Below are 20,556 nucleotides of genomic sequence, written 5' to 3'. Positions count from 1 at the left end.
AACCCTCCAGGTCCCCCTCCTCCTTCCAGGTGACCCTCCCAGCTCAGGATGTAGGATTCTCCATGACCAGGCCCAGCTGGCCCAGCCCACCTGCTGGCATGTCCCCGGCTGACCTCCTGGCCCCACTGTGGGCCTTCACTGCCCAGCCTTTGTACATGCCCGCCCCCCCCAAACCAAGACCTGGAGGGGGACCCAGGCCCCACTCCTTCCACACTCACGGCTCTGGCTCCTGCGAGGAGAGCTGACGCCACCTCCTCCTCCCCCAGGAACGGTGTCAAGACCATCGTGTTCAGCAACGGGCAGCGGGACATCCACACGGCCGAGTTCAAGAGGCGGGAGTACCCCGACGGCACCGTCAGGACGGTGTACTGCGATGGCCGCCAGGAGACCAAGGACGCGTGCGGGAGGGTGAAGGTCAGAGGCGAGACCAGGTACCGTGTCCTGGACCTGCAGTAGGCCACCCGCGAACACGGCACAGGCGTCACAGTCAGACACCGTTTTGTTAAAACAAAAACAATGAACTGATGACACAGTCATGGCCCCCAGTGATGGCCACACACACGAATTTTCGGACCTCCCACGGCTCTGGAGGTTGTGGAGGAAGAGACGCCGTGTCTGGTGTCCTGGTTAGAGAAAGCGTGAGGCCCACACCAGCCAGGGGCCAGGACGCCCAGGAGGCTGCAGGCCGGCTCTGTGGACCCGGTGGCCTCGCGCACGCGGCGCTCTGTCCTCTTGGTCACTCAGTGGCCCTCGGTCCTCACGGCTTTTCCCTCCCATCGTGCTCAGCTTTTCCCGGGCACTCGGCTTTCTCTGGCCCCTGCCACGAGGGGTTCTTGCCTGCTTCTGCAGATGGACACACGTGTCTCCATAAACAGACAGAGGAGGAAGGAAACCACATCCCTACTTGCTAAAGGGAATAAAATCGGACGTCTCCTATCACACTGTTTTGTGTTATAACTATTTTGTGTATTTTATATTAACTTCTTATTGAAGACTAGACACCTGATGCACGAAGATTCGTGCAGAATGGGCCTTCCTTCCCCTGGCTGCCGGCACAGCCTTTGCTCTGGCCCGGAGCCACCTTTCCGCCTTGCCACGCTGCCCAGAGGCCCGGAGCGGCTGGGCAGTGCAAAATGCCTGCGTTGTCACCATGGCGATGATGCAAGCCTCCTGCCCCCAGCCGCTGGGTGCCTGTGTATGCAAATTAACCCACCATCTTTATTGGGTTAATTTTCATACTCACTCCTGATTGGCTGGTGGGCGTCATGAAAGTACAGTCAATTTGCATCTTTCTCTTTTATTAGTGAAGATCATTTTGACTCAGAGATTGGAGAGCAGGTTCAGGCCTCTTTGTCTCTGTCCACTCATGTTTCTGGGCTGTGGCTGCAGGTGTCTAGTTTGATATACACGAGGTAAAACCAACCAACTACCCTCCAACCACCCACCCACCCACCACCCACCCACCCACCAACCACCCACCACCCACCACCCACCCACCCACCAACCACCCACCACCCACCACCCACCCACCACCCACCCACCAAACACCAACCACCAACCACCCACCACCCACCCACCACCCACCCACCAACCACCAGCCACCCCACCAACCACCCACCAACCACCAACCACCCCATCCACCACCCACCCACCACTTACCCACCACCCACCAACCACCCCACCAACCACCCACCCACCCACCAACCAACCACCACCCACCCACCACCCACCCGCCCCAGGGAACTCACCACCCCCCTTCCTCGGGCCGTAGCTGCGCGGCCTCCCTTGCACCCTGCAGTGACTGGCGATGCTTCTTTGTTCCGCTGCACTTGGCGGAGAAACAGGGACACACCACCCCACCGTCCCTGAAGCGAAGGCCAGGTCTCTAAGGAACTGGCACGCACCTCCGTCACGCGTCTCTGACCGCGTCCTTGTCTGCTCTACCTCAGAAAGGCGCCTCCGTGTTCCCTGCGTGTCCCTTGAGCACCCGTGAGCCTGCGTGCCCATCTCCTGCCGCCAGGTCTCCTGCGCTGTGGGACCCTCCCACCAACAGGGTATCGCTTCCACGCAGCCCGCCTTTCGCCTCAGGAGAGGACCAGCTCAGACCGTGCCTGTTTCCCTGACAGACGGCACCTGCTGTGCTCCCCGGAGCCTCGCCGGACGCAGGACGAAGGGTGAGCGTCTGGAAACCCCGATCGTAAAAACAAAGAACACTGCGAGGGCCCGGCCGTCATGGCTCAGGGGCTGAGCGTCGACCTGTGAGCCCGGAGGTCAGGGTGCGATTCCCGGTCGGGGCACAGGCCCGGGGGGCGGGCTCCATCCCCAGTGTGGGGCGTGCAGGAGGCAGCCGATCCATGACTCTCTCTCATCACTGATGTTTCTCTCTCTCTCTCTCCCTTCCTCTCTGAAATCAATTAAAAAAGTGGTCAATTTAAAAAACAGTAGGTGAGTGGGGCAGGGTGGAGGGGCCCTCGGGGAAAGGGGACGTCTTAATGCTTTCAGCACTGCGGTACGTTAAAAAGCAAACAGCAGTACATCCCGGCGGGGAGCTCCGTCGGCTCTCCCCGAGGACCAACCACATGGGGCTCCGGGCTCCCTGCCTGGGAATGAACATGGCCCCACGGTGCCTCTCGGTGGGCAGGTGAGTCCTGCGGCCTCAGGGTCATCGCTTCAGGGGCCAGTCCTGTCGCCGGCCACCGTTCAGGGCACTGGCTGGAGAGGAAGGAACGGAGTCGGCAGAGACGGAAGGACAGCACTGGTCCCTATCAAGGAGCCCCTTCCCTCGGCAGCACCCCCCGCTCGGGGGTGGGTGAGGCCCCGGGGAGGGGGTGGCCTTTGAATGCCTGCATTTAGTGTTGTCTTGTTTTGCTTTTAAAGTGTTTTCATTGATTTCAGAGAGGAAGGGAGAGGGAGAGAGAGAAACATCCATGATGAGAGAGAATCACGGATCGGCTGCCTCCTGCACGCCCCACCCTGGGGATGGATCGAGCCCACAACCCGGGCCTGTGCCCTGACCGGGAGTCGAACCGTGACCTCCTGGTTCCTAGGTCGACGCTCAGCCACGGAACCACACAGGCCGGGCTTGTCTGACGCGCAGCTTAGCCGAGATGAAGGATGGCCACAGGCCTTGTCACGTGCTTCATCCCGATGGTGAAGGAGGCGCCAGGAAGCGGGCCTGTGAGCGGGAAGGAGGGGTTACGCCGAGGCGGAAGCTTGGGACCCACGGGTAACGCCTGCGTCTCCGTGCCGAGAGCCTGTCTCCCTAAGGCCCCAGGAAGCCCGCGGGCGGCACGGAACCCTGGGCCTCCTCGCCGGGGCCGCTGCGACCTCGGGGCTCACTCGAGTGGACGCCTGGAGTGGACGCAGCCGCGCCTCGATCGCGAACAGGTCACCGCTTTACGCTTTAACTCTGTTTTTTCTCTTCGACAGCCTTTCATTTTTAGGAAGTTGTAAATGCCATGTTGTGACGTACGCCCGTGTGTCCTGTACTGCACACCTCGCCCTCCTGCGTCGCTCGGAGCGAGCGGTCCAGGCGTGCTGCTCGTCGCGGCCGGCGAGGTGGTGATCGTGAGGTTCAGAGACTCACGGGATGCCCGCGGCTGAGCCTCGTCTCCGGGGATGGTCCTTCTCACGTCTCCAGTCCTGACGCCCCAGGCAGTGGGAATAGTCCCATTTCACAGATGGGACAGTAAGAACAAGGTTGACAGATGGACCGTCCGCTGACACGTGGAGGCTGGCGTGCTGACCTGACCGGGGGGACGGGCCATTCGCCCTTCATCCGCCCACCCAGCCGAGATAAGAGTGGGCAGGTCCCGGCTCCGGGCCGTGGAGCCAGATCTGTCCATCCCAGCGTTTTAGGACGAAGAGAAAGGAAAGGCCCATGCGACCGGGCGTCTTCCCGGGAGCGCAGGAAAGATGTGCCTCCTGCCCCCCTGGTCTGTGCTCCTCCCAGCCTCCGCACCCGTCCCAGAGCTGCAGGACCCTCTCGGGCAGCCTTTCCTCTCCACCGCCATTGCACAGATGGGACAGTAAGAACAAGAACAAGGTTGAATGATTGACCTTCCGCCTGCCCTCACGGGAGGCTCCCTGAGCTCTGTGGGACTGGAATGGTGTGTGTTGCTGGTGGCGGTGAGGTGAGGGGTGAGGGTGGGGAGTGGGGGGCTTGCATTTCCCGCGACCGGGAGCATGGCCGTTCCAGTCCCACAGAGCTCAAGGAGCCTCTCGCGAGGGCAGGGCACGGTGGGCTTGGTTATTCACTCAGAGAGCAGATGGGGCGGCGCGGACGGCTCCAGCCACGGCCTCCAGACGAGACGGGCAGACAGCCCGCACCTGGGCCAGGCTCGCTCTCCTCCCATCACCGCGGGAGGCCGGCTCCTGGCACAGGCGCCGTCTGGCACGTCGGGTACCGAGCCAGATACTGTGCTCGGCCACCTGGCCACCACCTGGCCACACGTTCACCTCCAGCGAAGCCTTTAACCCGGCGAAGCCTCATCTCAGGAGCCCCGGATGCATCTCGGCCACAGGAACGGCTCTGCTCCCCATAGAGGGGTGTGTGGGAGCGGGTGGTGATGTGAGGGGTGGGGGTGGGGGGCTTGCATTTCCTGCGACCGGGAGCATGGCCGTTCCAGTCCCACAGAGCTCAGGGAGCCTCCCGCGCGGGCAGGGGTCCCTCCAGCTCAGAGGTTCGGCTTCTGTAAGCGGCCGTGGGTCCTCTGGAGGGGGCCTGGGCTGGGCAGCCTGCGGGGAGATGTTTGGTTATTCACTCCCCGCAGAGCATCCGACGGTGGGTGAGCCGCCCGCCCCGCGTCAGGGACCCTGCTGCATGTTCTTCACTCAGCAAACATGCATGACGCGCCCGCATTGGAAAGCGTCAGGCCCAGCAGGGGCAATTCGTGCACAAACAGGTGTAACACGGGTCGGTCACGTAGGCGGTGGGGACCGCCCAAACTTGATGCCTCGGTGTTGAGAGGTGGGGTGGGGAGGGGTGTACCTCAAGGTTGGGGAAGCGAGCGAGCGCGGGGCGGTGGAGAGGAGAGGGTGCCCGAGAGGGGCCTGCGGCTCTGGGCCAGGCGCGGAGGCTGGGACGTGTGAAGAGGAGCACAGACCGGGAGGCAGGAGGCACGTGGAAGAGAGACCACAGGCCCACGGTCAGAGCCCAGCGGTGCGAGCGGCGCGGAGGGGAGGGGAGAAAGCAGCGCCCGGGAGAGAGCCGCGGGCCCACGACCAGCTCTCGGAGCCGCGAGGGAGGGAGGGGCTGCGGGGCGCGGGGCCGACTCCCAGACGGACAAGCGGCACGCAGACACGCCCGCGCCAGGCACCCGTCCACACCCACTCGTGTCGCCCGCGGCCTGCTCCCTCGCCGCATGGCGGCCTCCCTGTGTGACCCAGGTGAGGGTTATGGATTTTTAGTTTTTTTCTCTTGTATTGAGTTTATTGGGGTGACACTGGTAAGAGAGTTATACAGGCCTCGGGTGCAGTTCTAAACACATTATCTGGCCCAGTGGATAGAGCGTCAGTCTGCGGACTGAAGGGTCCCGGGTTCGATTCCCAGTCAGGGCACATGCCCAGGTTGCGGGCTCGATCCTCAGTAGAGGGCGTGCAGAAGGCAGCCAATCCATGATTCTCTCCCATCATGGATGTTTCTCTCTCTTCCTCTCTGAAATCAATAAACATATATTTTTCTTTTTTTTTAATATATATTTTTATTGATTTTTTTACAGAGAGGAAGGGAGAGGGATAGAGAGTTAGAAACATCGATGAGAGAGAAACATCGATCAGCTGCCTCCTGCACACTCCTCACTGGGGATGTGCCCGCCACCAAGGTACATGCCCTTGACCGGAATCGAACCTGGGACCCTTCAGTCCGCAGGCCGACGCTCTATCCACTGAGCCACACCGGTTAGGGCTAAAAATATATTTTAAAAATATTTAAACCTATCATCTGCACGTCGTACTGTGTGTCCCCACCCCAACTCGAGTCTCCGTCCATCACCCTTTATCCCCCCCATGCCCTCCCCGACCCTCCCAATCTCTACGTGAATATTTAGGATAAAAGTTCCTGGACAGGAGGGCGCTCACAGCACAGTGGTATTTATTTAGAAACGCACACTCCGTCCGCTTCAGGCAGCGTAGACGGCGGTCTGGCTGGTTCCCGCCGCCCCCAGGAGCCAGCAGTGGCCGTCTGGGCGTCGGGGGTGGCGTCACAGGCGGCTGCACTGTTTCCAGCGGCTTCTGGTCCTTAAAGACGCCGCCCGCAGTGACGCCGTCCAAGCCGCCGAGTCCAGGGTTCGGAGCGAGTTCCCGTCGGCGATGGCGCCCTAACCCTTCTGTGTCTGAAAGGAACCGATTTTTCTCGGTGCTCTCTTCGTCCTCCTCGGCGAGAGCCGGTGGACTGAACACTTGGCAGGACAGACAGACTCGACTTACAAAAATAACCTATCTTAGGCCTCCCACGTGCCACCTCCTGCTAAATCGGTTGTGAAGAGGGGACAGCAGCTGAGGCTCCTTCCGCGAGGCCTCGGTCGCCCGCCGCGTGGAGCGCCGCGCTGTCACATTTTCGTCTGCGTCTCTCCCGCCTCGGCCGGTGTCGCCGCGGCCGGGGCCCGGGGTGGGGTCCTGGACTCCAGGACCTCGACGGCCGCGTAGGCCAGCATGGCCGCGCCCAGCACGGCCAGCAGGATGTAGAGCTTGACGCGGACGCACAGGAACGTGCTGTAGCCAAAGGCGACGACGAAGCCCAGGGCCTCCCACAGGCGGTAGTTGGCGAAGGCGGCCTCCTTGTCCTTGTCGAACAGGACGCCGAAGAGGACTGCGGGGGGGGGGGGGGGGGGGGGAGAGCAAAAGCCTCGGTGGCCGAGCCCAGCCCCGCGTGCCCCTGCCCAGCGCTCAGCCCCGCGGGACCTTCTCTGTTTAACACAACAGAACGCCTGCCGGGCCGGCCTGGCTCAGCGGGTGAGCGTCGACCTGGGAACCAGGAGGTCACAGTTCGATTCCCGTTCGGGGCGCAGGCCCGGGTTGCAGGCTGGACCCCCAGTGGGGGGCGTGCAGGAGGCAGCTGATCACTGATTCTCTCTCATCGTGGATGTTTCTCTCCTTCTCCCTCTCTCTTCCTCTCTGAGATCAATAAAAACATAAAAAATAAAAAGTTATCTAGAAAGAAAAGCACCTGCTCTCGGCCTGCCCGGTGGCCCCTTCCTCCCAGGGCAGACCGGGGGGGCGGGAGGGGGGGGGGCCGTGCTGACGCTGACCCCGTCCTCGGAGAAGGAGGTTACACCAGCAACGGGAGGCCGAGGCCAGGCCGTGGCCGGCGTCTCGCGGGGAGGAGGGGACGGGAGCGGCGGGCAGAAGGTCAGGTTTCCAAGTCTGTCTGCCCGGGCACTGAGTATTTTTAGACCAGACATTCTGAATCTTAAAGGCAGCGCATGGGCGCGGGAGGGTTGCTATGGCAACGGCACCCGTCTCTCACACGCTGTCGCCGTGAATAAACAGGAGCCATGGGCCCAGCTCCACGCGGCCGCAGAGGCTGGGGGCCGGGCCCGCGGGAAACTCCCAGCGGCTGGCGGCCGTTTCTGCCTCGGAGGAGCTGCTGAGCCTGCGGAGAGCTGAGGGTCAGGCCCCATGGGGACGGGACACGGACAAGGCGGGAGGCGCCCAGGGCATCCATGTCGCTCACTAGGAGGTGCGGCACACGCCTTCTCCTAGGACAGCGGTCGGCAAACTCATCCGTCCACAGAGCCAAATACCAACAGCACAACGACGGACATTTCTTTGGAGAGCCACATTTTTTAAACGTAAACTTCTTCTCACGCCACTTCTTCAACATAGACTCGCCCAGGCCGTGGTATTTTGCGGGAGAGCCACCCTCCAGGGGCCAAAGAGCCGCATGTGGCTCGCGAGCCGCCGTTTGCCGACCACGGTCTAAGAGACGCGCGCTCAGCAACGGTGTGAGAGCCCAATTTGCTGTTTAAAAGGAAAAAAACCAACACCGACAGAGTGGCTCCTGGGAGGTGGCAGGAGCCACACCGGATCTCCCGGTTTTAAAATCACAGCGCGCGTGCGGGTGGCCACCGGGCGGGGCCTGCGCGGCGGGGAAAGCCTCGCTCCTCGCCCAGACCCGGCCGCCCCGAGGAAACCTCCAAAGGGTGAGGGTAACCACGTCCCCGCCCCCTGGCCTTCTGCGAGAAAAGCCGCTTTTTCTCTGCACAAGAGACTGAAGTGACTAGTTTCCTGAGCTGTTTCTCCCTCTCCCTCTCCCTTCCTCTCTGAAATCAATAAGGGAGGGGTCCCTTCCTCTCTGAAATCAATAAGGGAGGGGTCCCTTCCTCTCTGAAATCAATAAGGGAGGGGTCCCTTCCTCTCTGAAATCCATAAGGGAGGGGAGGGGTCCCTTAGCAAGTTACCGAGCGCCCTTCTGGGTCTTCACCCGCGTCCTTCCCCGAGCCTCACGTCGCTTTGCGAGGGACACGCGGAAAAGTCTGGACAAAGGCTCTTCCGTCCCCGATGAGGCGGAGAGTGACAGCGTGGCCCTGCCTCCCAGGGAAGGAGGCCAAGCTCTCCTACCGCCGTCCGCGGAGCGTGGAGTGACCGTGTAGGAACCGTGTGGCTTCTCGCCCCGTCCCCTTACCGGCGCGTGCGTGCGTGTAAATACTTTTAAAATCCAGGTGAACCGCCGGCCGGCGCGGCTCAGGGGTTGAGCATCCACCTAGGAACCAGGAGGCAGCAGTTCGATTCCCGACCAGGGCCCAGGCCCGGGTTGTGGGCTCCATCCCCAGTGGGGGGCATGCAGGAGGCAGCCGATTCCTGATTCTCCATCACTGATGTTCCTCTCTCCCTCTCCCTTCCTCTCTGAAGTCAATGTAAAAAAAACCATTTAAAATAAAATGAAATCCAGGTGGAGTCAGACGTCTGCTAGCATTTCAGGAAGCGAGGCGGCGTCCTCCTGTGGAGGGCTCAGTGAAACACGGGGTGTCTCCTCCCCCCCCCCCGCCCTGCTGGGGATGCTGACAGACATGCTCCCCCTGCTCCCTGGGCACGGGGTGCGGAACCCCCGCAGGGGGCGTGGCCGGGCCTGGTTTACACGCCGGTGCCAAGGAGAGCCGGCGAGTTCCGTTTCTGCCGCTGAGCAATGCTGAACGCGGGGCCTGGGAGCCTCAGCCCTTCCTCCCAGGTGTGGGCCTGCGCCCAGACCCTCCAGGGGACAGCCCCGAGCCAACCACGCGTGTCCCGGGCTCCGAGGCCTCGGACGCCACGGCTCGCCCGGGCAGCCACACCCGGACGCCACCCCCGTCAGGTTTGCGTGACGATGTTTTCTCAGCTGCTGGGCGGGGCCGCCCGAGACCGAGTCCAGGACTCGTGAGCCACGGGCGCCGGCGCTGGTGCAGGCCCGCGCAGGGAACGGCAGGCAGGGGCTTGTGGGGGGACCAGCCCCCCGAGTCGCTGTCCCCGGGTGTTTCCCGATCGAGGCTGCACGTGACGTCGATGAGGCAGGAAGCTCTCCTCCACCCAAAGCCAGCTCCCAGGGCCCGGGCGACGGGCCAGGCTGCAGACGCCAGGGCACAGGTGGCGGCCTCCTACAGAGGGGCCCCTGACACCCCCTCCGGGGCCACAGATGGGCCGGTGGGAGCTCAGGGCTACGGCGCCCACCTCATCCCTCTCATTCCCAGCCACAGGCAGCCCGGCAGTCCCCCGCCTTCCGTGCGTTGTCCCCCGCACGCTGCTTCCTTCTCCCCCCGTGGCTCCCCCTGTAAGGTCTGGGGCTGGGAAAGCAGGAACTTTACAAACTTTGCTTTCTAGCCTGCTTTAGCCTGCTTGAATAATGAGGAAGATCAACTTAAGCTGTCTGACCTTGTAGGCCAGAGACTAGATATGCCCATACTCTCAATGCCATGCCAGGTGCATTTTTTAATTGGATCGAACTGTGTTGTTTTCAAGGCCAGCAGCGAGATAACCACTAAGTGCACATAGGGCTGGCTCTTTAATAAAGAGGGAAGTTGTGCTTGTAGCCTTGCTTAGAATTTGAATTCATTTTCTCTAAGCCCACCGGTGCAGCCCACCGGTGAATAAAGTGTGACTCCCCCGGCCTGTGCTCTCGGACCGCGGGACCTCACCCGAGAGCTTTCAATAAACGCGATTTTTCGCTTTTACCCTGCTTGTCTTGGTCAACTTATTGGTTTCGGTCGGGTTAAGTCTTACATCTCTGATTAAACCTTACACCCCCACGCCCTCTCCTCTGTGGCTCAGCTCACTGAGGAAGCCGGGACCAGCCAGCCACCCACCGGCGGACACGGCAGTCACGGCGGCCGGGTCCTGCCCCCGCCACGTCCCCCAGGGCTGCGGGTAAGGGGACCTGAGCAGGGGTCTCCGTGCTGCGCACTCACCATTGTTCTGCGTCTGCCAGACGGCGTCGGCCATGCCCCAGAGGCCAGAAAACACGAAGAACACGGGCAGCTGCTCGGGGCGCGGCTGCCACAGCAGGAGGGCGACGATGCAGGACAGGTGGGTGGCCGCACCTGCGGGGGGGAGGGGCACCGCCGGGTGAGGCCACGCCCACGGGCGAGCGTGTCCCGGAGCTCACAGTGAGGATCTTCTCCTGGTCATCGCTTCCTGGGGCGAATAATGTTTCCTGAAGACGCTCCAGACTGGCCCGGCTGGCGAGCCTCATGGCTGAGCGTCGACCACGGAACCAGGAGGTCACGGTTCGATTCCCGGTCTGGGCGCAGGCCCGGGTTGCAGGCTCGATCCCAGTGGGGAGGCGTGCGGGAGGCAGCCGGTCCATGATTCTCTCTCATCACGGATGTTTCTCTCTCTCTCTCTCCTTCTCCCTTCCTCCCTTAAATCAATAAAACATTTTTTTAAAAAGAAAACAAACAAAAACGCTCCAGGTCGCCCCCTGCAGGTGGGTTTGATGTTGACAGGGTCTGATCGCAGCTTAACCCCCCTCTGGCCTCCCATCGCCTGGCGGGGCAGGGGGTGGGGGTCACAGAGGGAAACCCTGTCTTGTCTGGGCGGAGGAGCCCCACATTATGGGGGTTCAGACAGTGAGAGAGAGGGCTTCTCCATTCGGGGGATGGGAGGGGTGGGCCCACATGGAAGCTGGGCCGGGGACGGCCTGCAAGGCCAGCAGAACCGCCTGGGCCAGTCCTCCCGGCTTTGCCCCAGTGGACGGGTTTCTGCAGACGCTGCGGCCTCAGAATGCAGCCACAGAGCAGCTCACGGCCCCGGCAGCTGCTGGCCATGCTGGGCCCCGAGGCTGTGTGGCCTGGGGGCAGTCACCACCCTCTCTGTTCCTGTTTGCTCATCTGCCAAGTGGCGGGGTCTGCCCCACCGGGCGATGGAGGATGGAAAAGAGAGGGAGACGCCGATTACTCGGCCCCAGTCCCCTCTGCTGACAGGGGCCCCTTAGGCCCCGCCCGGTGGCCAGGTAACTGTGCGAAGGCCCCGATTTCTCAGCGCCCATGCCCTCTGTCCTTCCTTCCCTTCCCACAGGGAGAAGGTGGCGTGTGCTTGGCATGGAGTCAGGCAGCTTTAAACTCGGTCTCTATGCCCCAGGTGAACACAGGTCACGGCCCTCAGGAACACGCCGACTCCCGCCTCACACGCGGCGAGAGGACGGGTCACGGCACCCTTCACGTGCTGCGTGACCCCCGCTGACCCCGCCGCTACCCCATCCCGCCGCCCCCCGGGGGCCCCGGCGCACACCACCGTGCCGCCCCCCCCCCCAGCCAGGTGCGTGGGGGGGCCCCACCTACCGAGGGCGTAGAGCGCGGCCCTGCCCGTGTACTGCGCCACCTTCCCGTAGAGCTCGGAGCACAGCGCGTTGGTGGCCGAGAAGCAGATCATCACGTAGCCCACAAAGTGGATGCCGAGGGCGCAGGTGGTGTAGGACTGCGGGGACATGGACCGGGTCACGGCCGCTGCCAGGCCGCGCTTGGCCGCGGGTGGTGGGCGATTCCGCTGACTTGTGTCCTGACGCCTGTCCCTCCGACCTGGCCGGGGCCTCTGTCTAGTCCAGGGGTGGGCAAACTTTTTGACTCGAGGGCCACAATGGGTTCTTACACTGGACCAGAGGGCCGGAACAAAAGCATGGATGGAGTGTTTGTGTGAACTAATATAAATTCAAAGTAAAGGAGCGGAGGGGAGAGCAAGAGAACCGGATAGAACAGCCGAACGGGCCGGATCCGGCCCGCGGGCCGTAGTTTGCCCACGGCTGGTCTAGTCCGTCCAGGGCTGGCCCTGTGCTGGGCCTGTGAGAAGCCAGTCCTAAAGGTGTGGACGGATGTCCGGACGCCTTGGCCATGCTTAGCTTGTGCCCGGGTGCGGGGGAGCTGTTCCTGGTGGGCGGGGCGGGGGGGCGGGGCATTTCCTACTCGGGAGACAGGTGAACAGAGGTGGAGGAGGGACGACCAGGGCACAGGTGGTTTGGGGCAGCGAAACGTTCTGTGTGACCATCATGGGGACCTGTCATTGCACGTTTACCCACACCCACAGAATGCCCAGCACCAAGAGGGACCCGCGTGTCAACTCGGGACATGGGTGACCATGACATGTGGGTGCAGAGTCACAGGTGGCAGCAAACGCACCCTCTGGTGGGACTGTGGTGGGGGCAGGGCGTGTGGGAAACTGCTGTGCATGCCACCTAAAACTGCTCTAAAAACAGTGTTACCTACGGGGGTGGGTCACTTAGCAAGTTACAGACATGTCTGCCCACCCTCCCTCATGCAGTCACCCGCCAGGCCCCACCCTCAGGTCCCCACCCACCAGGCCGTACCCTCAGGTCCCCACCTGCCAGGCCCCACCCTCAGGTCCCCACCTGCCAGGCCCCACCCTCGGGTCCCCACCCACCAGGCTGTACCCTCGGGTCACCACCTGCCAGGCCCCACCCTCGGGTCCCCACCCGCCAGGCCGTACCCTGGTGTAGTCGCCTGCCAGGAAGGCCTGCTCGAACCCGCTGTACATGGGCAGCAACACGAGGAGACGCAGGCGTCTGTCTCTGAGAAGCTTGAAAGTCGACAGCAAAGTGGACCGAACAGATGGCATCTCGCCTTCACTTTTGTGCAGAGCGTCTCTGATGGGGTCGAGAAAGAGCGCTACCAGCAGGACGGCCAGGACGCCGCTCCCTGAAAGGGAAGGACAGCAGCTGCTACTGGTCAGGGACCAGGAACCATGGGACACGGGACCCACAGAACCAGGAGCCACGGGACCGGGAGCCACGGGACCGGGAACCACAGGACACAGCTCCACTGTCCCTTCCTCCTTCCTGGAGGTGACAGTCAACCTCAAATCCCAGCTGCAGGTGGGACCTGCAGGCCACACCTGACAGACTCAGGTCTCCGGGCCACCTTGGTCCTACACACAGTGGTCACCACGCCTGGCGCAGGGCCCTCCGGCAACGTCACCTGCGAAGCTCTCCCAGACCAACCCCCTACCTGGCCGTGTGCCGTCCCGTGGGACAGGTGTGTCCATTGCCCACTGAGTGGCCAGGGTGCCTTCTCCACGGTCTCCCCTCGTGGGTTTTGAGCCTCCCGCTAGGACACTACCCCACATACAAGCCCCACTCAGGAGCCCGAGAGGTGGGTCACGGGTGAAGAAGTCACGTGTTTCCTAGGAGGTATGCGTGTTGTCCAGAGCTGCCCTGTGACCTGGGGATTGCGGGTGTCGCACACGGACTAGACCAGGGGTGGGCAAACTACGGCCCGCGGGCTGGATCCAGCCCGTTCGGCTGTTCTATCCGGCCCGCGGAGCCGAAAGAGCGGAGGGTTCTCTTGCTCTCCCCTCCGCTCCTTTACTTTGAATGTATATTAGTTCACACAAACACTCCATCCATGCTTTTGTTCCGGCCCTCCGGTCCAGCTTAAGAACCCATGGTGGCCCTCGAGTCAAAAAGTTTGCCCACCCCTGGACTAGACCGTGCTCTGAAGAACCTCACGATGAGGATGAAGCCAGCGTCCCTGGAAAATCGCTCAGGGAGACAGTGTTCTCTGCCCTTCAGCCCATTCTCCTCCTTCCCCAGTTTTTGTCTTTATGGTAACGTGGCCTTGCTTAGAGGAGAGAGACTTATAAGACCCGGCAAGAAAGGCGGGAATCAAATTCCAGGAGACACTCTCTCCGTGCCCCCACGCACCTGTGTAGATGCCCAGCAGCGTGTAGATCAGCTCTCGGGACGGGCGCTGGGTGCTGTTGCCGGGCGCCGTGGCCATCAGGCAGTCACTGGCCCCGCAGGACAGGAGCTGATCCTCGGGGATGGCACCTGGGAAGGGGGAGGGGCCGGGGGGGTGAGAACCCGGCGAAGTTGAAGGGATACGGGACACGGGGAATGGAAGTGCCCAGGGAAAAAAAGGAGGGCAGACCCACCCCAAACCAGGCGTTACGACAGCTCAGGGTCACAGCATGGCTAGTGTGGCCAAGTGCATCCGAGTACGTTTCCCCGGAGGCCCGCGTCTGTGCGCCCGACTTCAAGCCAATTCGGACAAATGTGCAATCCGTGTTGGTTACTTGCTAAGTGACTTTTTGACGTAAATGGAACAATTTCAACTTTTTAACATTAGTTGGAAGAAAGAATGCGGATGCGGATGGGTGTCAGGCTGGCTGGGTTCTCCTTCAGATCCGTCTATAACAGGGGTGGGCAAACTTTTTGACTCGAGGGCCACAATGGGTTCTTAAACTGGACCGGAGGGCCGGAACAAAAGCATGGATGGAGTGTTTGTGTGAACTAATATAAATTCAAAGTAAAGGAGCGGAGGGGAGAGCAAGAGAACTGGATAGAACAGCCGGATCCGGCCCGCGGGCCGTAGTTTGCCCACGGCTGGTCTATAACCAGTCCCATGGCCGTGGGCAGGTCATGTCCTGTCTTTTCTGAGAGTTAGTTTCCTTAGTTAAAGGGTGAAATGTGAACTATCACGTCGTGTGGGGGAAAGGGAAGGAGGGTTTTGTATAGAGTTTCCCAAGGGCCGGACTTCCTACAGGGGGCTGACGGGAGGCTGGGGGAGGGGCTGGAAGGGGCCCCAGGGGGTCAGGGGTCAGGACTCCCCCATCGATAAAGGTCTCCTGTGAGAATCAAAGAGACGTATGTCCTCGGCTCTTGGTTTAAATCCTCAGACATCCCAGGGCAGGCATAGACAGGTACACACTTTACACCCATGTCTGGCAGGTGCCTTACGTCAGTCAGCCCCACCAGCGTGGCTCAGTGGTGGAGCATCGACCTCTGAACCAGGAGGTCATGGTTCAATTCCCAGTCAGGGCACATGCCCGGGTTGTGGGCTCCATCCCCAGTGTGGGGTGTGCAGGAGGCAGCCGATCAATGATTCTCTCTCGTCATTGATGTCTCTCTCTCTCTCTCCTCCTCCCTTCCTCTCTGAAATCAATAAAAATATATTAAAAAACAAAACAAAAAAATATAATGAAAACACACACAAAAAGAAAAAAAGTCAGCAAATGTTCAGACCTGTGAAGGTGTCAGGCGTCCTCAAACTATGGCCCGCAGGCCACATGCAGCCCGCCGAGGACATGGATCCGGCCCGCCGGGTGCCGCTGCCTGTCCTGCTTAGCAGCCGACGCGTCCCGGGCCCGCAGTGCACATAGGAATTTGTTCATAGTTTGTTTTTTTTTAAACTATAGTCCGGCCCTCCAACGGTCTGAGGGACAGTGAACTGGCCCCCTGTTTAAAAAGTTTGAGGACCCCTGGTGTAGACCCAAGCTCCAAAGGCGGCGGCCTCAGCTCCCCTCCCCGCCGGGGGACGAGGTCAGGACCCAGGGGGACCCTCAGGCCACCCCCACACGGCCCAGGAGGAGCCAGGAAGCAGGTGATGCCGAGGCACGGGCAGGTTGAGAGCCGTGCCTCCAGGGCCTCCTGTGGTCACCTGCTCAGGTCCCGGATGAGGACGAGCGCACCTGGGACCAGGGACCCCTTAGGGCAGCCTTGGGCAAACTGCGGCCCGTGGGCCGGATCCGGCTGTTCTATCCGGTTCTCTTGCTCTCCGCTCCGCTCCTTTACTTTGAATGTATATTAGTTCACACAAACACTCCATCCATGCTTTTGTTCCGGCCCTCCGGTCCAGTTTAAGAACCCATTGTGGCCCTCGAGTCAGAAAGTTTGCCCACCCCTGCCTTAGGGCCATCACAGCCCCGCTCCCTTTCACCTTGAGTGGGCTTCTGGCCAAACACGAGGGACGAGATGAGGTTGCCCCACACGCCCGACAACTGGAAGATGAGGAAGAAGATGCCGAAATACTGGTTCACCACGTCCCGGCCCGCCTTTCCCGCCTTCTCTGCGTGTGCGTTTCCCACGACGGTGAGGTAGGTGCTCTGAGCGGACCACAGCGGGGCCGCGCCCAGGCCCAGCAGGATGGAGGTGGGGATCAGCGTGTACCTGTCGGGGAAGCACAGAGGTGAGGTGCCGCGGCCCCCACGCTGCCCTCCGCGGGGGAGGACACCCGGCCGGCCCAGGGCAGGGCTGTGCTGTGGGCGGGCCCATCTCCTAACTCCAAGCTGGGCCTTCCCTGGCTCAGGAGCACTTGTGGGAGTGAGAGGCAGAGGCAGAGGCAGAGGCAGAGGCAGAGGCAGAGGCAGAGGCAGAGGCAGGGCCTCCCTTGAGGTGGAAGGCGATCGCCAGGAGCCAGGACTACAAACGAGCAGGCTGGGTCCAGCCCGGCCGGCGCGGCTCAGGGGTGAGCGTCGACCTAGGAACCAGAGGTCACGGTTCCATTCCCGGTCAGGGCACAGACCCGGGTTTCAGGCTCGATCCCCAGTGTGGGGCGTGCAGGAGGCGGCCGATCCATGGTTCTCCCTCCTCATGGATGTTTCTCTCTCTCTCTCTCTCTCTCTCTCTCTCTCTCTCTCTCTCTCTCTCTCTCTCCCTTCCTCCCTGACGTCAATAAAAATAGAAACCAAAGAACAAGAGGTGGGTCCAGGTGCTCCTCACAGCGCCCACGTGGCAGCGAGGGCCGCGTGCACTGGCCGCTTGGCGTTCCCCTCCCCGGGGAGGGCGCTACGTGGAAACGCGTGGTGACAAGATAGAGGAGGCGGCGAGGCCTTCCTGATGGGGTGGCTTGGATGGCGAGCGGGTCCCTCACAGGAAGGCCTGCTGGGTGCACCTGGAAACGGGGGGCGAGGGGGGGGGCGGGTGGAGCGTGGAGTCCCTGGGGGTCGCTTTCCTTCAGGGAGCAGGTGCGCTCAGGTGGGGCCCTGCCCTCTATCTGTGCTGAGGGTACCCTCCCCACTGTCCCCCTGAAACCCACCCTGGACATTTTGGATTCTCGGGCGTTACTGGGGCCCCGAAAGTCCCCGCCCCGAGGGAGGCCCCCCCAGGCTGCAGGAAGGGCAGATGGGACCCGGGAAGCGGGGAGGGGACGGAGCTGGACACGGGCTGTGCAGAAGCTGAGCTCATTCTAAGCAGGAGCAGGATCAGGGGCAGGGGCAGGAGCAGGGGCAGGGGCACCATGGGCCGTGCAGAAGCTGAGCTCATTCTAAGCAGGAGCAGGAGCAGGGGCAGGGGCAGGGGCACCACGGGCCGTGCAGAAGCTGAGCTCATTCTAAGCAAGGGCAGGGGCAGGGGCACCACGGGCCGTGCAGAAGCTGAGCTCATTCTAAGCAGGGGCAGGGGCAGGGGCAGGGGCAGGGGCAGGAGCAGGGGCAGAAGCCGAGCTCATTCTAAGCAGGAGCAGGAGCAGGAGCAGGAGCAGGGGCAGGGGCAGGGGCAGGGGCAGGGGCAGGGGCAGGGGCAGGGGCACCACGGGCCGTGCAGAAGCCGAGCTCATTCTAAGCAGGAGCAGGGGCAGGAGCAGGGGCACCACGGGCCGTGCAGAAGCCGAGCTCATTCTAAGCAGGAGCAGGGGCAGGGGCAGGGGCACCACGGGCCGTGCAGAAGCCGAGCTCATTCTAAGCAGGAGCAGGGGCAGGGGCAGGGGCAGGAGCAGGGGCAGGGGCAGGAGCAGGAGCAGGAGCAGGGGCAGAAGCCGAGCTCATTCTAAGCAGGAGCAGGGGCAGGGGCAGGGGCACCACGGGCCGTGCAGAAGCCGAGCTCATTCTAAGCAGGAGCAGGGGCAGGAGCAGGAGCAGGAGCAGGGGCAGGGGCAGGGGCAGGGGCAGGGGCAGGGGCAGGGGCAGGGGCAGGGGCAGGGGCAGGGGCAGGGGCAGAAGCCGAGCTCATTCCAAGCAGGGGCAGGGGCAGGGACAGGGGCAGGGGCACCACGGGCCGTGCGAAGCGGTGCTGCCCTGCGGGACGGGCGGGGCCCCGGGGTACCAGCTGGCGTAGAAGTTGCCCAGGGAGAAGGCCACGTAGCAGCCCATGGAGAGGACGATGGTCCACTTGCAGCCCAGCGTCCGGATGAGCAGCGGCGGCAGCAGCATGGACGACAGCAGCACCGCGCCGTACAGCGTGCTCAGCACCGTCACGCCCAGGCCCTCGTCGCTGTACAGGCTGCTCTGTGGGGGCAGGGCGGCCCCTCAGCACCGGCCCAGGCCCGGGGCGCCTCCTCTGCAGCCCCACGTCCCCCAGCGGCCGCTGCCCGGGGGCCCTTCTCCAGCGGAAGGCGGGATGGGTGGGGGTGCTGCTTCTAGACACCCCGGGAGGGAAGTGGGGGCCTGAGAGGCCTCCTGTGACACCCCACTCTCCGAGGACAGGGGGTCGCTGGACCGCCTCTAAGGACAGAAGGGGCAGCTGGGATGGGGGGAGGAGGGGAGCTGGGCCGAGGGGACGGGCTGTGGGTCCGGGATGGTGACAGAGCTGACAGGGGTCAGCAGCATCAGCGATGGGCCTGGGAGGGCACTCGGGTCGGCCCGCGGAGTGAGAAGACTTCTCTAGAAGGAGTGGAGGCCACGTGAGCCCTGGAGGGGGAGGAGGTGCCCTGCCCGTGGGGCTCCCGGAGTTCACGTCCCCGTTAAAGACCAGACTGGACGGCAGCTGCCTGGGACCCAGCAGCAAGTCTCCTCCCAGGCACACGGGCCCCCGCCCTCGGAGGGACCCGGGGAGAGGACACCCCCGCCCTCGGAGCGACCCGGGGAGAGGACACCCCCGCCCTCGGAGCGACCCGGGGAGAGGATGCCCCCCCCTGCCCTCGGAGCGACCCGGGGAGAGGACACCCCCGCCCTCGGAGCGACCCGGGGAGAGGATGCCCCCCCCCTGCCCTCGGAGCGACCCGGGGAGAGGACACCCCCGCCCTCGGAGGGACCTGGGGAGAGGACACCCCCACCCTCGGAGGGACCCGGGGAGAGGACGCCCCCCGCCCTCGGAGGGACCCGGGGAGAGGACACCCCCGCCCTCGGAGGGACCCGGGGAGAGGACACCCCCGCCCTCGGAGGGACCCGGGGAGAGGACACCCCCGCCCTCGGAGGGACCCGGGGAGAGGACGCCCCCGCCCTCGGAGCGACTCAGGGAGAGGACGCCCCGCCCCCTCGGAGGGACCCGGGGAGAGGAAGCCCGCGGGTCACAGACGCCCCGCTCTGCCCATGGTCACGGCTTTGCTGAAAACAGCCCAGACCCCCCTGGTCCCGTGGAATCGGACACATTCCAGAGCCTTCCCTGAGCGCCTCCTGTCAACCACCCAGAGGCAAAGCTATCTTATCCAGTCACCTCCCCACCTGCTCTGCGGGTCCAAGGTTCAGCGCTCACCTGCCCGCCTGCCCGCCTGCCCACCTGCCCGCCCGCCCGCCCGCAGGTGCAGTCCGGCTACGCTGGGCAGGAGACCCACACCACGGCTGCTCTGGGTGGAGGGGGGGAGCGGGGGGGGGGGAGGTTCACAGTGAGCAAAGCCAGGCTCCCCGTCTGTGACCTCAGGATTCCTGAGGCCGGAGGAGCGAGTGGCTGCGCACCTGCAGGCTCTGGAGGCCGCCGTAGGCCGTGAAGAGCAGCAGAAAGCCCAGGGCCACCACCAGCACGTTCCGCAGGCTCCGGTCCATGGTCCCCGCGACCGGCGTCAACCATCAGCGGGCTCGCGGGCTGCGGTCCCGGCCGGAGCGCCGTGGGCACCGAGTCAGCCGCACCACGTCTCACCCCTGGGAGCTAGAGGCGCGGGTCACTAGGGCCGCGAGGCGGTGAACTTGGTTCTGGCCGAGGCCGTGAAGCAGCCCAGGTGACTCATTCACCTTTGCAGCTGCCACAGCCCCTCCCTTTGCGCCAGAGGACGGGCTCAGCTGGTGTCCCGACACCTCCCCTTTGTTCCCAGCTGTGGTCCCGCAGCCAGGGGCTGGCTTCCCGCTGCAGGATGCAATCGTCCCACGTTATAGACGCGTGCACCCTGCACACCAGAGCGATGTCCGTGTGCGGCGCGCAGCGCGAGCTCCAGTCTCAAGGAGCAAAGTGCACACGTCCCTCGAGACAGGCGGTTCGCCCTCGGAAGTGCCAACGGGCTAATGGGAGCCGAGGGCCTCAGGGCCGCCCCCCGCCCAGCCGTCCCTCCTCTGCGGTTTACCTCGCGCCGTGGCCCTCACCTCCGGCCCGTGGGGCGGCACGTCGCTGCTGAACCCCGGAGCCGGCAGAATGCCGAGGCGGCGGTGCCGGGATGGTGTGCTCTCCTCCCCGGTCAGCAGGACCTGGGAAATGTTGCGACAGCCGCTGGTGCAGGC

At 63.3% G+C, this 20,556-nt stretch overlaps 1 protein-coding gene across 1 annotated transcript; it reads right to left on the bottom strand.

Moving 5' to 3' along the window:
* Positions 1–6,548: 6,548 nt before the first annotated feature.
* UNC93A (unc-93 homolog A) lies at positions 6,549–19,890 on the bottom strand (the record flags this gene model as incomplete). Its single annotated transcript, XM_080665017.1, has 8 exons — positions 6,549–6,808; positions 10,377–10,508; positions 11,748–11,883; positions 12,907–13,115; positions 14,120–14,245; positions 16,134–16,363; positions 18,236–18,417; positions 19,804–19,890. The coding sequence occupies 8 exons, from the start codon at positions 19,888–19,890 to the stop codon at positions 6,549–6,551; spliced, it is 1,362 nt and encodes a 453-aa protein (XP_080521143.1).
* Positions 19,891–20,556: the final 666 nt, after the last annotated feature.

The sequence above is a fragment of the Plecotus auritus genome, assembly GCF_963455305.1.
Source record: "Plecotus auritus genome assembly, chromosome: 4".
NCBI lineage: Eukaryota > Metazoa > Chordata > Mammalia > Chiroptera > Vespertilionidae > Plecotus > Plecotus auritus.
Note: the sequence above shows the minus strand (reverse complement) of the source record. Positions and strands in the feature narration are given on the sequence as shown.